Source organism: Chiloscyllium plagiosum, unplaced genomic scaffold (assembly GCF_037043375.1).
Source record: "Chiloscyllium plagiosum isolate Xiang-an unplaced genomic scaffold, Cpla_swu_hap1 HiC_scaffold_23, whole genome shotgun sequence".
Classification (NCBI taxonomy): Eukaryota; Metazoa; Chordata; class Chondrichthyes; order Orectolobiformes; family Hemiscylliidae; genus Chiloscyllium; species Chiloscyllium plagiosum.
Window position 1 is genome coordinate 28662700 of NW_028270161.1, and position 13070 is coordinate 28675769.

The 13070-nt window shown below is 42.1% G+C and overlaps 1 protein-coding gene across 2 annotated transcripts in view; it reads left to right on the top strand.

The window, feature by feature from the left end:
- The window catches only part of phtf2 (putative homeodomain transcription factor 2), a 53031-nt gene that overhangs the window by 7942 nt on the left and 32019 nt on the right, over positions 1-13070 (top strand). For both annotated transcript variants that reach the window (XM_043713802.2, XM_087999515.1), the window contains exon 4: positions 1179-1337. In XM_043713802.2, the coding sequence (XP_043569737.1) occupies positions 1179-1337 (159 nt within the window). The remainder of the gene's footprint in view (positions 1-1178; positions 1338-13070) is intronic.

Genomic DNA, 13070 nt, shown 5'->3' on the forward strand with positions numbered 1-13070 from the left:
CTCCCTGACCCATTCCCCTACATTTACTCCTTCACCTAACACTACGGGCAATTTAGCATGGCCAATTCACCTAACCTGCACATCTTTGGACTGTGGGAAGAAACCGGAGCACCTGGAGAAAACCCACGCAGACACAAGGAGAATGTGCAAACTCCACACAGTCACCTGAGGCAGGAATTGAACCCAGGTCTCTGGCGCTGTGAGGAAGCAGTGCTAACCACTGTGCCACCCGTGCCGCCCCAATGTAGGCAAGTTTTTAGTTAGTTGAAATATCTATTATTTAAATAGAATTTCAGCTATTGCCAAGTTATATAAAAGCCAAGTCTCTGAGTTTTTTAAAAGTATGTTTATTTAGCATTTATAAGCAGTTTCTTTTGTATGGTCATCTATTTTAATAATTTGACATTTAATTTTCTTTTCTTTTATGGAGCTGGACAAATTGTGTCTTATTATGACTTTTCTTGAACATGGCCACAATAGAGGGACGAAATAGCAGTGATAGGTGGCACAGCCTGTTAAATCTCTATTGTACTAATGCAATAATTCATACATTATGGTCTCATATCTGTATAAATATTCTTTTGTCTGCTGTGCTGCCACATGCAGGTGAAAGTTGGATCCTATCTCTTCTGCAGAGGGGCCAAATGAACATCTTTACTTTGAATGCCTCTTTTAAAGCATGTTACCAAACCTGAATCAGTGGGAACTAGAGAGACATTCTTATCCTTGGATGTGAAACAGCTCAAATTGTATTTGCATTGTATTCAAAGTTACTTGAATTCCAAGTACTTAATACTCACTTTTCTCTTCAATCCTCATTTACACCTTAAATCTGTTACTCTTTTGTAGATATTTAACTGTTTTGCAAAGTAGTTCCTTTTGTGTGTTTCAGGAATTTTTGATGTGCACTATTATTAATATATATTGATGAGAAAAGTGTCACTTTTACTTCAAAGATCTTTTAACTGCATTTTACGTAAATTGCAATTGTCATATTCGATGAAGCCAGAAGCAAAAAATACATGAACTGAAAATCGATTGTGTATTCTGTGAAAATCAAAAGACTGCTTTATAAAACCTATTGCATTGATTTTTGACAAGGTTTACAGACACAGCAGTAGTTGCATGTTAGCACTGATGGAACAACATAACTTCATCTGTTAATCTCCTTTACAAAGGAAACTGCGGAAAGCAGCTCATTTGGAAGTACATAGGGAAGGAGATGGCTCTAGTACAACAGATAACACTCAGGAGATACACTACCAGTCTGGGACAGGCACCAACTACAGTGTTGGTGCAATCTTGAGAGAGATCTGGCATGCTTTTTACTTTCCAGGGTATGTATTATAATTTTACTAGTCTGTGCAGATTCCTTGTGCTACACTCGCATTCAGTTAAATGTTGAGTGGTCTTGAACATTGATAAAATCCTCATTAAACCACCACCACCAAAAATCCAGATTTTTGTTATTGACCTGTTCATAGTCAGATTTCTGAAACATGATGTAGAGATGCCGGTGTTGGATTGGGGTGGACAAGGTAGAAGTCATATGACACTAGGCTGTAGGCTATATAATCCCAAGCTTTCAAAGTGCTGCTTCTTTGTCAGGTAAAGTGAAGAGAAGCACAGAGATACAGAATTTATAATCAGAGAGATCAAAATATCATATAAATGGTGTGAGTGGAGTGTCAACGGGCTGAATAATAAGTCTCTGCAAGTGATCAAGAGTGTCAGATGGTGTGTGTAAAGTGTCAACAGCTGAATTGCAAGTGAAGGGATGACTTATAATCTGATTAATTAATTGAGGCAGAGAGGTAGAGTCATAGAGAATTACAAAAAATTAAAAATAAGGTGCTGCTGGAGACGAACCAAATGGCTGAATTAATGTGATAGGTATAAGAGTTGCTTGCTGAGAGTCTGACCAAAGTAATACGTACAAGAGAACCTCGATTATCTGAACGAGATGGGTGGGCACTATTTCGTTCGGATAATCGATTTTTTTGGTTAATCGACTAAATGTTTTTCCTCTGGGGCTCGGAGTTTTTAAAGTCTGCTCCCTGTTCAGGAGACAAGGCAGCAGCAGACCACACGTGAGCCCCTGCCCCCACCCCTGACCAACACCGTCCCCCTCCAACCCCCCCCAGCACCGCCCCCTGCCATCTGCCCTGTTCAATACCCCCCGCCCCGCCCAACAACGCCCACCGCCCCGGCTGCCTCCAACTCTCCCAAACCTGTCCAACACTGCCCCCACCCACCTCCCACGCTCCAACCCTGTAGCAACACCACCCCTGTCCCCCAATCCATCCAACACCGCCCTCCGCTCCCCTTTCCAGGTCCAGGCCAGCTGGACTGAACACCAACAACAAGGTTGCTGCTGCCGCCGCCACCTTTGGGTGGTAAGTCTCCAAATAGCACACACACACACACACACACTTTTTGACAGGTTCCACATTTACACTGTATAGGACAATGTTGGAGAGATTATCTGGGGAAGGGGAGTTTAGGGTACACCCCTCTGTAGAACTCCAGGGAAAGTGTGGGGCGATTGAGAGGGCGGAAGATCAGACAGTGCCTGCTTAATCATTGTAAACAAAAGACACGATCAGTGTTGGAAACACATCTTTGATGTAATGTTTCTATCAGGACCTGGAGCTCTCCTTTGGATAATCCGATATTTGGATAATTGATATTCAGATAATCAAGGTTCCTCTGTAATTCAAAACTGTTCAAACTAATTAAGGTAGAGAGATCATAACAATGACAACTGAGCAACTAGGAACGCTACAAGCAACTATTTGCCGATCCAACCAAAGAACACACCCGTCAGCTCAACAGACTGATCAAAACCTTTGATCCAGACCTTCAGAGTATCCTATGCACTCTCATCCTGTGTACGTCTTGCACAGGAGACTTTACCTTCTGAAGATACACAAAGCCAACACACCTGGATGTCCCATTGTATCAGGCCACAGGATGCTGTGTGAGAATCTCTCTGGTTATGTTGAGGGCATCGTGAAACCCATTATACAAGAAATCCCAGCTCCTGTCGTGACACTACATACTCCTTGCAGAAACTCAGGGCCCACGGACCAGTTAAACCAGGAACATTCCTCATCCCAATGGATGTTTCGGCACTCTACCCATGACAACAACATTGCTGCAACAGCCTCAATACTCAATACCAACAACTACCAATTTCCAGAGACCGACCTACAACTCGTCTGCTTCATCCTCAAATCCAGTGTCTTCACCTTTGACAACCAGCTCTTCATCCAGACATACTGAACAGTGATGGGAATCATGTTTTCACCCTAATGTGACAACATTTTCATACACAAGTTCAAGCAAAACTTTTGCTGTACAGGACCTCTAACCGATGCTACCCACCAGATTCAATGACATTTTCCTCCTTTGGACTCATGGTGAGGAATCACTGAAACGGCAACACAACGATATCAAGTTTCATCCCACCATCAAAATGACCATGGATGACTATTCAGAATCGATCTTATTCTTGGACACATGCCACCATCAAGGATGGGCATCTCAGTACCTCACTCTACCACAAGCCCATGGTTAACCTCACGATGCTGCACTTCTCTAGCTTCCAGCCTAAACACAAAGAAGCCATCCCCTATGGGCAAGCCCTGCATAAACATAGGATGTGCTCAGATGAGGAAGAATGCGATGGACACCTAAACATACTGAAAGACACCTACATGAGAACTGGACATGATGCTCAATTCATCAATTTCTAGTGTTGATATGTCACAGTGAAAAACAGCAATGACCTCCTCAGAAGACAGACACAGGACACAACTGATAGAGTACCCTTGGTCGTCCAGTATTTCCCCAAAGTGGAGGGACTATGCCATGTTCTTCGCAGCCTTCAACATATCGCCAGACAGGAATGTTCCCTCCCAGTCGGGGAACAATTCAGCTGTCAAGGACATTCAGCCTCCGATCTTCGGGAAGGCGGCCTTCGAGATACATAACAATGTAGAATCGCTGAGCAGAAACTGATAGCCAAGTTCCATACCCATAAGGATGGCTTCAGCTGTGATCTTGGGTTCATGTCCTGCAATACGTAACCCAACTATACTGTTCTGTATCTGTTTTGACACCATCACCTTAATAACTTTTATGTTCTCTACCTAAATTAATTTATACAATTTTGGATTACTTGTTACTTTGGTTAGTCCCTCGGCATGTGACTCTTATACCTATCATGTTATGCCAGTCATTTGGTTTGTCTCCAACACCACCTTATTTTGAATTCTTTTGTAATTATCTTTCTGCCTCAACTAATCAGATTATAGCTCGTCCCTTCGCTTGCTATTCAGCTGTTGACAATGTCTCAGCCTGCTCCTGCCCCACTGAACTCATCTCTACCTACATCGACACTGTCCTATCCCCCCTAGTCCAGGAACTCCCCACATACGTTCGAGACACCACCCATGCCCTCCACCTCCTCCTAAGACTTCCGTTTCCCCAGCCCCCCAATGCTTCATCTTCACCATGGATATCCAATCCCTCTACACCTCCATCCGCCATAACCAGAGCTTCCAAGCCCTCCGTTTCTTCCTCTCCCGATGTCCCCAACAGTACCCTTCCACCGACACTCTCATTCGTTTGGCCAAATTGGTCCTCACCCTTAACAATTTTTCCTTCAAATCCCCCCACTTCCTCCAGACCAAAGGGGTAGCCATGGGCACCTGTATGGGCCCCAGCTATGCCTGTCTCTTTGTTGGCTACGTAGAACAGTTGATCTTCCGTAGTTACACTGGCACCACTTCCCCACCTCTTCCTCCGCTACATTGATGACTGCATCGGTGCCACCTCGTGCTCCCGCAAGGAGGTTGACCAATTCATCAGCTTCACCAACACATTCCACCCTGACCTTAAATTTACCTGGACCATCTCTGACACCTCCCTCCCCTTCCTGGACCTCTCCATCTCCATTAATGACGACCTGCTTGACACTGACATTTTTTACAAATCCACCGACTCCCACAGCTACCTGGATTACACCTCTTCCCACCCTACCCCCTGCAAAAATGCCATTCCGTATTCCTAATTCCTCTGCCTCCGCCGTATCTGCTCCCAGGAGGATCAGTTCTACCACAGAACACACCAGATGGCCTCCTTCTTTAGAGACCGCAATTTCCCTTCCCACATGATTAAAGATGCCCTCCAACACATCTCGTCCACATACCGTGCCCCGCCCTCAGACCCCACCTCTCCAACCGTAACAAGGACAGAACACCCCTGGTGCTCACCTTCCATCCTACCAACCTTTGCATAAACCAAATCATCCGACGACATTTCCGCCACCTCCAAACGGACCCCACCACCAGGGATATATTTCCCTCCCCACCCCTTTCCACCTTCCGCAAAGACCGTTCCCTCTGTGACTACCTGGTCAGGTCCATGCCCCCCAACAACCCACCTTCCCATCTTGGCACCTTCTCCTGCCACGGCAGGAATTGCAAAACCTGCGCCCTCACCTCCATCCAAGGCCCCAAAGGAGCCTTCCACATCCATCAAAGTTTTACCTGCACATCCACCAATATCATTGATTGTATCCGTTGCTCCCGATGCGTTCTCTTTTACATTGGGGAGACTGGACGCCTCCTAGCAGAGCGCTTTAGGGAACATCTCCGGGACACCTGCACCAATCAACCACACCGCCCTGTGGCCCAACATTTCAACTCCCCCTCCCACTCAGCCGAGGACATGGAGGTTCTGGGCCTCTTTCGCCGCCGCTCCCTCACCACCCAACGCCTGGAGGAAGAACGCCTCATCTTCCGCCTCAGAATACTTGAACCCCAGGGCATCAATGTGGACTTCACTAGTTTCCTCATTTCCCCTTCCCCCACCTCACCCCAGTTCCAAACTTCCAGCTCAGCACTGTCCCCATGACCTGTCCTACCTGCTTATCTTCCTTTCCACCTATCCACTCCACCCTCCTCTCTGACCTATCGCCTTCATTCCACCCCCATTCACCCATTGTACTCTTTGCTACCTTCCCCCACCCTCCTCCCTGACCTATCACCTTCATCCCCACCCCTACTCACCTATTGTACTCTATGCTACTTTCTCCCCACCCCCACCCCCACCCCCACCCTCCTCTCTTTTATCTCTCCACCCGTCAAGCACTCTGCCTGTATTCCTGATGAAAGGCTTTTGCCCGAAACGTCAATTTTCCTGCTCCTCCGATGCTGCCTGAACTGCTGTACTTTTCCAGCACCACTCTAATCCAGAATCTGGGCATCTGCAGTCATTGTTTTTACCTCCTACTTTAGTCACACCGCCTGACACTCTTGATCACCTGCAGAGCCTTATTATTCAGCCTGTTGACATTCCACTTATACTATTTGTATGATCTTTTGATCTCTCCAATTATAAATTTGCGCCTGTGTGCTTCTCATCATTTCACATGACAAAAGAGCAGCAATTTGGAAGCTTGTGATTTCGAATAAACCTGTTGCTGTGTGACTTCTGATCAGGTTTGGGAAATGCACCTCTGAAAAGTTGCCCCAATAGTTAACCCAGCACAGACCAAGAACTGAATACGATACTATCCTGGTCCTGTATAGTATGCAGCTTTCACCAGGCAGTACAATACCGCCTTTGGCAAGAACCTTGAGAAATATGACTTTCCTCAACTAAGCCACAGAATCATATTATAGAGACTTAATAATTCATTGTAAATGTCAATCAAACAATTCATTTTTAACAATAGAATTTATATTTACTTATGCCATATATACTGTCCCAGGATATATGTTTTTGGATACTGAGAACCTTGGGGCAATTTAAATATCTGAAATAAATGCTAGTTTTAACCATTCCGTATTCTACAGGACTTTTAATATATGAAATCATGTTTGTCCTGTTCCATATATACTACATAATGACCATTTCTAGCTCAATGTTCTTAGTTACCTCTAAGTTAATTATTGCCCATAGTTTTGAATTGAACACAGTGATTCTCTTCATTGTCAAAACCTGCCTCAAATATTCAGTTTTCTTAAAAAATTGAAAGCTTGATCCAGGTAAATATAAAGATCTGTTAGCTTACAAAATGTAAAGTCATGATTATGATGAAAGCGGTTAATTAGATTTGATACATGTATGGAGTGATATGATCTCTGTAGACACTAATAATGTTTGTTTTTGTTTTGGAGAACCAAAAACCCATGTATCTGGTTAAAAGAATGAAGGGACTCAAGGTTGACAGTTTAGACCAAAGAATTTTAACATAAGTAAAGCAACATGAATACTAATAAGTATACTATCATTGGAAATTGATGACATTAAAATTATTTAAAACGTAGATTGAACACAATTACTCTGAAGCAAGTTTCTTCATTACATCCATACCCATTTCATTTACAGCCCAAAAACTCAGATACTTATCAGGTTTTGGAAGGTTAACCACTTGATCTAAACACAATTTCAAAGATTATTTCTTGGGTCTTCTTCTAATTAGGCTGTTCCCTTCAAATCTCCTTCAAGCATCCCTACTCTAGGCCTGTTTTATATACTCCATTGTACTTTCCCCTCTGCTCAGCCACCCCAGAAACCCTAATGATTGTTAGTAGACTCTCTCAGTTGTCAAGATCCCAATTCTCTCCTCCTTGGACTGACAAAAAAAGAAACAATGGGACAAATTGGCCCTGGAGAAAAACTCACCTCATTCTTGCACAAAACACAATTAGTGAGGTGGCAACAAGGTCCATGGACAGCTTATTAATGGGCACTTAAGGATATCAACTGACCACCTCCCTGATCAAGACCTCCCTGTTAAGCAGCAAATGTGGCTAGTTAAGGTATCTGTTGGATTTCAATTGCTGACTCACGTTCGCCCACATTTTTCTTGAAAAGGAAAGTTCCACCCCAAGAATGTTAAACACTTTCAACCAACATTCATCATTTCAATTGAATTATACTTGAAAAAGGTATCACTTGCAACCAGCTTATTCTAAACTAAAACTGTTTGTTTGATAGCAGAACTCTGAGGAAGGGCTGCTCGACCAGAAACGTTAACTCTGATTTCTCTCAGCAGATGTTGCCAGACATGCTCAGCTTTTCCAGCAATTTCTGTTTTTGTTAAATCTTGCTGCATTGGATCTGGGAGACCTCTGCATTAACAGTCCATGGAACCCATGTCCTCCACAGAGAATTTAAAATGCACCTGAAGGTTGCTCTCTGTTGGCTCCCTGGCAGCCTAATTTGCCTATCTATTACAGTCCAGCATGTTTCTGATTCCATGTCTGACCATTTCAGGAAATTTGCCTGATTATTGGAAGACAGTAGGTTTCTGTTTCAACAGTTCCACCCCCTGTGCTGTTTCACTGGCCTTCTATACTATCTCTGTATCTGTTGCCATGGGATCGCTAATATTCCACATTTGGGATCAGGTTCCACAAGTTATCTGAAAACATTGAGGTTGTTTTGACCCTTCCAATATGTTATCAAATTGCTTGTGCAACATTCAGATTTGGATGAGCCACATTTTCCTTCAGATGCATGTTGGGGAGATTGAAATAGCAGTTCTTTTACCCTTACAACAACCTCTGTGATGTAACTCTGCCATCAATTTGATCAACCTCCTCTTACTCAAGTTGAACCAGACTATCAACACCCTTGGCATTTATCAACTCTGAACTGAACTTCCGATATCTTACTCGCTTCCATCACAATAACTGCATGCTTCTTTTTCCTGAGTCAAGGAATGTTGGTAAGGACCACCCATGTTTACAGAAATCAGGAATTGGAGGCGGTTTTGACATGGGGGATTACTGGGTTCAAGAGTGTTGAGTGATTTGTGTTTAATGAAGAATTAGAAAGATAATTTCTGCCTTATAGAGGATAAGTTCGCAAAAGATCCAAAGAGCAAAACATTTGATTAGATTAGATTAGATTAGATTAGATTACTTACAGTGTGGAAACAGGCCCTTCAGCCCAACAAGTCCACACCGACCCGCCGAAGCGTAACCCACCCATTCACCCCTTTACCTAACACTACAGGCAATTTAGCATGGCCAATTCACCTGACCTGCACATCTTTGGACTGTGGGAGGAAACCGGAGCACCCGGAGGAAACCCACGCAGACACTGGGAGAATGTGCAAACTCCACACAGTCAGTCGCCTGAGTCGGGAATTGAACCCGGGTCTCTGGCGCTGTGAGGCAGCAGTGCTAACCACTGTGCCACCGTGCCGCCCATTTGACTAAGCCAAGAGACTACATTTTGCAATAGATGCTATAACACCTTGTATAATTCTGAAGTAGCATTTGTGCAAATTATTGTTTCTACTATTTTAAAATGGAGCAAGGGAAGTATTTGAGATTTATCAGTGGTCCAGCCATTTGAAGCTCTCATTATACTGAATGGCTACAAACAAATACAAGTCAAGAGGGAATAGAAGTGCCAAGAAAGGATATGAACATCAGATATGGAGTGTTGGTGTCAATTTATTTTGAAGTTCATGTTATGAAGATGTAGGTGTACTGTACCTTTTAAGAGAGTTAAATGCTAGCAAAAACTACCTGACAACACCAAGTGTTTTGAAAAAGGTACAATGTAACATTAGCTCCAGCTACTGGGGTAGCTAGGATAGTCGGTTGCCTGGAAATGACAAAAGAATCGAATTAGGCTAATCAGTTCAAATTATAATCTGAAAAATACCAAACTCCAATCCAGTTTGAATTTAGTATATTGACAATCTTAAAACCCTATGATGCAATCTGATTCTTTAAGAGTGGGGAAAATTGAACAGTTGAGAAGAGAACTGCCAAGCTACCAGCATGTAAAGACGGTCTGAAAAATAGCTCTCTTAAAAGGTGCCTTTATCAGTCAGTAACCTGTGAAGCAGAATCCCCAAGAAGAAGAAAGAAAGATGACAGGAATATAGAGAAAACTGAACGCTGCCTGATTTTGAGATAAGAAGTTTTGATTTGTAAATCATAATCGGACTAGTATTATAGAAGGGAAGGTATTAGATTAGATTAGATTCCCTACAGTGTGGAAACAGGTCCTTCAGCCCAACTAGTCCACACCGACCCTCCGAAGAGTAACCCACTAACTAATGCACCTAACTCTGTGGGCGATTTAGCATGACCAATTCACCTAAAGAGGTAGGAGTTGTAAATAGTTTAGTTAAATATTCTCTGTTATACTTCAAGAAATAAAGTTGTTGATTTTTTTATTTTAAAAGTTCTTGGCTTCTTGAATTTTCCCAGATTACTGCACGGAACAAATCTTTTGTGTTGTTAGTTTACAGTAAACTATGTCATAACAGTTGGAGCTCACCTGGGATTTGAACTGGTTTAGACAGATTTTAATAAATTTTGGGTACAAAAAATCCCAGCAGATTTAAACACTTGCCAATTAGTGTCCTAATTTTTAAATAAAACATAGGTGAGACAATTTGTTTAAATTTGGTGACTTGTGGTTGATTAAATAAAAAGTGAGAGAAATAGCTTGTAAAATTGCTAAATACGTTCTGGGCTTTGAAGATGATTCTCAAATTTGCCAAGGAAGTTTAGAAGGAAAGATAAGGCATGGTGGCACAGTGGTTAGCACTGCTGCCTCACAGCACCAGAGACCTGGGTTCACTTCCTGTCTCAGGCGACTGACTGTGTGGAGTTTGCACATTCTCCCCGTGTCTGCGTGGGTTTCCTCCGGGTGCACTGGTTTCCTCCCACAGTCCAAAAATGTGCAGGTTAGATGAATCGGCCATGCTAAATTGCTTGTAGTGTTAGCTGAAGGGGTAAATGTAGGGGAATGGGTCTGGGTGGGTTGTGCTTCGGCAGGTCAGTGTGAACTTGTTGGGCCGAAGAGCCTGTTTCCACACTGTAAGTATCTAATCTAAAGCTGAAATTGTCAGGGAATTATTCAAACACCTAGACGTATCCGAGAAACAGACAAGTGCAGTAGAGGTAGAAAAACCTCAATTACAATTGAGGAAAATGGAGTTAGAAGATAAACAGAGAGAGGAGAAAGAGAGGAGAGAGAAAAGGTTCTTAGCTGAGCAAAGAGAGAGAGAAGAAAGGGAGAAACTAGAAGAGAATTTGAACTTGAGAAGTTGCGACTTAGTTAGCAAAGTCAAGTTAACAGGATGGAGATTAAAAGGGAAGGCAGTATAAATCTATAAATATGTCCAAACACTGGCACATTTTGATGAGAAAGATGTTGAAGCCGCCTTTATTTTATTTTAAAAATTGGCTAGGCAGCTGGAGTAGTCCGAGGATGTATGGGTAATCTGGTTCAGACTAAACTGGTAGGCAGAGCTAGTGAGATATTTGCCACACTGTCAGATTGAGATTATGAAGAGGTTAAACAGGCTATTTTAAGTGCTTATGAATTGGTGCAAGAAGCATATATACAGCGGTTCAGAAACACTAAGAAGGAACCAGGTCAGACTTAGGTTGTGTTCGAAAGAATTAAACATAGTCATTTTGATTGATGGGTGTGTGCTTTGAAATAGATAAAAGCTTTGAGGCTCTAAGAGAGATTATTCTGCTGGAGGAGTTTAAAAACTCACATCCAGAGATGGTAAGAATTCACCTGGAGGAACAGAAAGTTCAGGAAGTGAGAAGGGCAGCAGAATTAGCAGGTAAGTACATGTTGGTGCATAAGAAAAGCTTCAGTTCAGAATTTCATTCTGTGAGGGATAGAAGTTAGGAGAAGGGAGATCCTACACTACTAAACCAAGAGTAGAGGGCAATGGTAATAATTTACCACAGGATAAAAAAGAAGCCCAAGAGGGTGGAAAGGATGTGAATGGCCATCTTTTCATTATGATGGTTCACTTTTTTCTTAAGGGGGGGAGGTGTTATGAAGATGTGGGTTTACTGTACCTTTGAGTTAATAGCAAAAATTACCTGATAGCATCAAGTGTTCTGGAAAAGATACAATGTAACATGGGCTCTAGCTACTGGGGTAGCTAGGGTAGCTTGTTGCCTAGAAATGAAAAAATAGATTCGAATTAGGCTAATCAGTTTAAATTAAACCCTGAAAAATACCAAACTCCAATCCAATCTGAATTTAGTATATTGACAATCTTTATAGCCATTGACACACTCTGATGCTTTGTAGGTATAAGAGTGGGGAAAATTGAACAGTTGAGAAGAGAACTGCCAAGCTAGCAGCATGTAAAGATGGTCTGAAAAAGGGCTCTCTTAAAAGGTACCTTTATTAGTCAGTAAACTGTGAAGCAGAATCCCCAAGAAGGAGGGAAAAAATGACAGGAATACAGAGAAAGCTGAAAGCTGCCTGGTTTTGAGATAAGTTTTGTTTTGTAAATCGTAATCGGGAGTTTTATTGGACTTTTATTGTAGAAGGGAAGATAATAAAAAGATTAGAGGAAGGAATTGTAAATAGTTGTTAGTTAATTATTCTCTGTTATACTTTAACAAATAAAGTTAATTTTTACTTTAAATAGTTTTTGGCCTCTTGAATTTTCACAGATTGCTGCATGGGATAAATCTTTTCTGTGTTGCTAATTTACAGTAAGCAGGAGAGTTTACCCCATGTCATAACAACATCTCCAACTATTTAAAAATGGCAGGGTTGGTTGGAAAAAAAAGCCGTTGTTGAGGGTAGTTGATCTGACAAAAGCAAAAACCTTGCATACTGGTTAGATTTAAACTTGAGTATTGTGTACAATTCTGAGTTCAACCTTTTAGGAAGGTGTTCTAGGAAGGCCTTAAGAAGGGTGCAAAGTAAATTTGTCAGAATTATACCAGGGATGAGGGACTTCAGTTATGTGAAAATCTAAAGAAGTGAGATTGTTCTCCTTGGAACATATATCCTTGAGGGGAAATTTATCAGCCGTGTTATGAAGGGTTTGAAGAGAAAAAATAAGGAGAACCTATTACTTGAAAAGCAATGATGCAGATTCAAGGAATTTAACAATGGCATCAAAGTTAGGTGAAAAATATTGTTATATAGTGACCATTTATGGTCTGGAATGCAGTGTGTGAAAGGGTGACAAATGTAGATTCAATCATCATTTTGAATAGGATATATACTTGAAAACAATTTAAGTTATTGTGCTT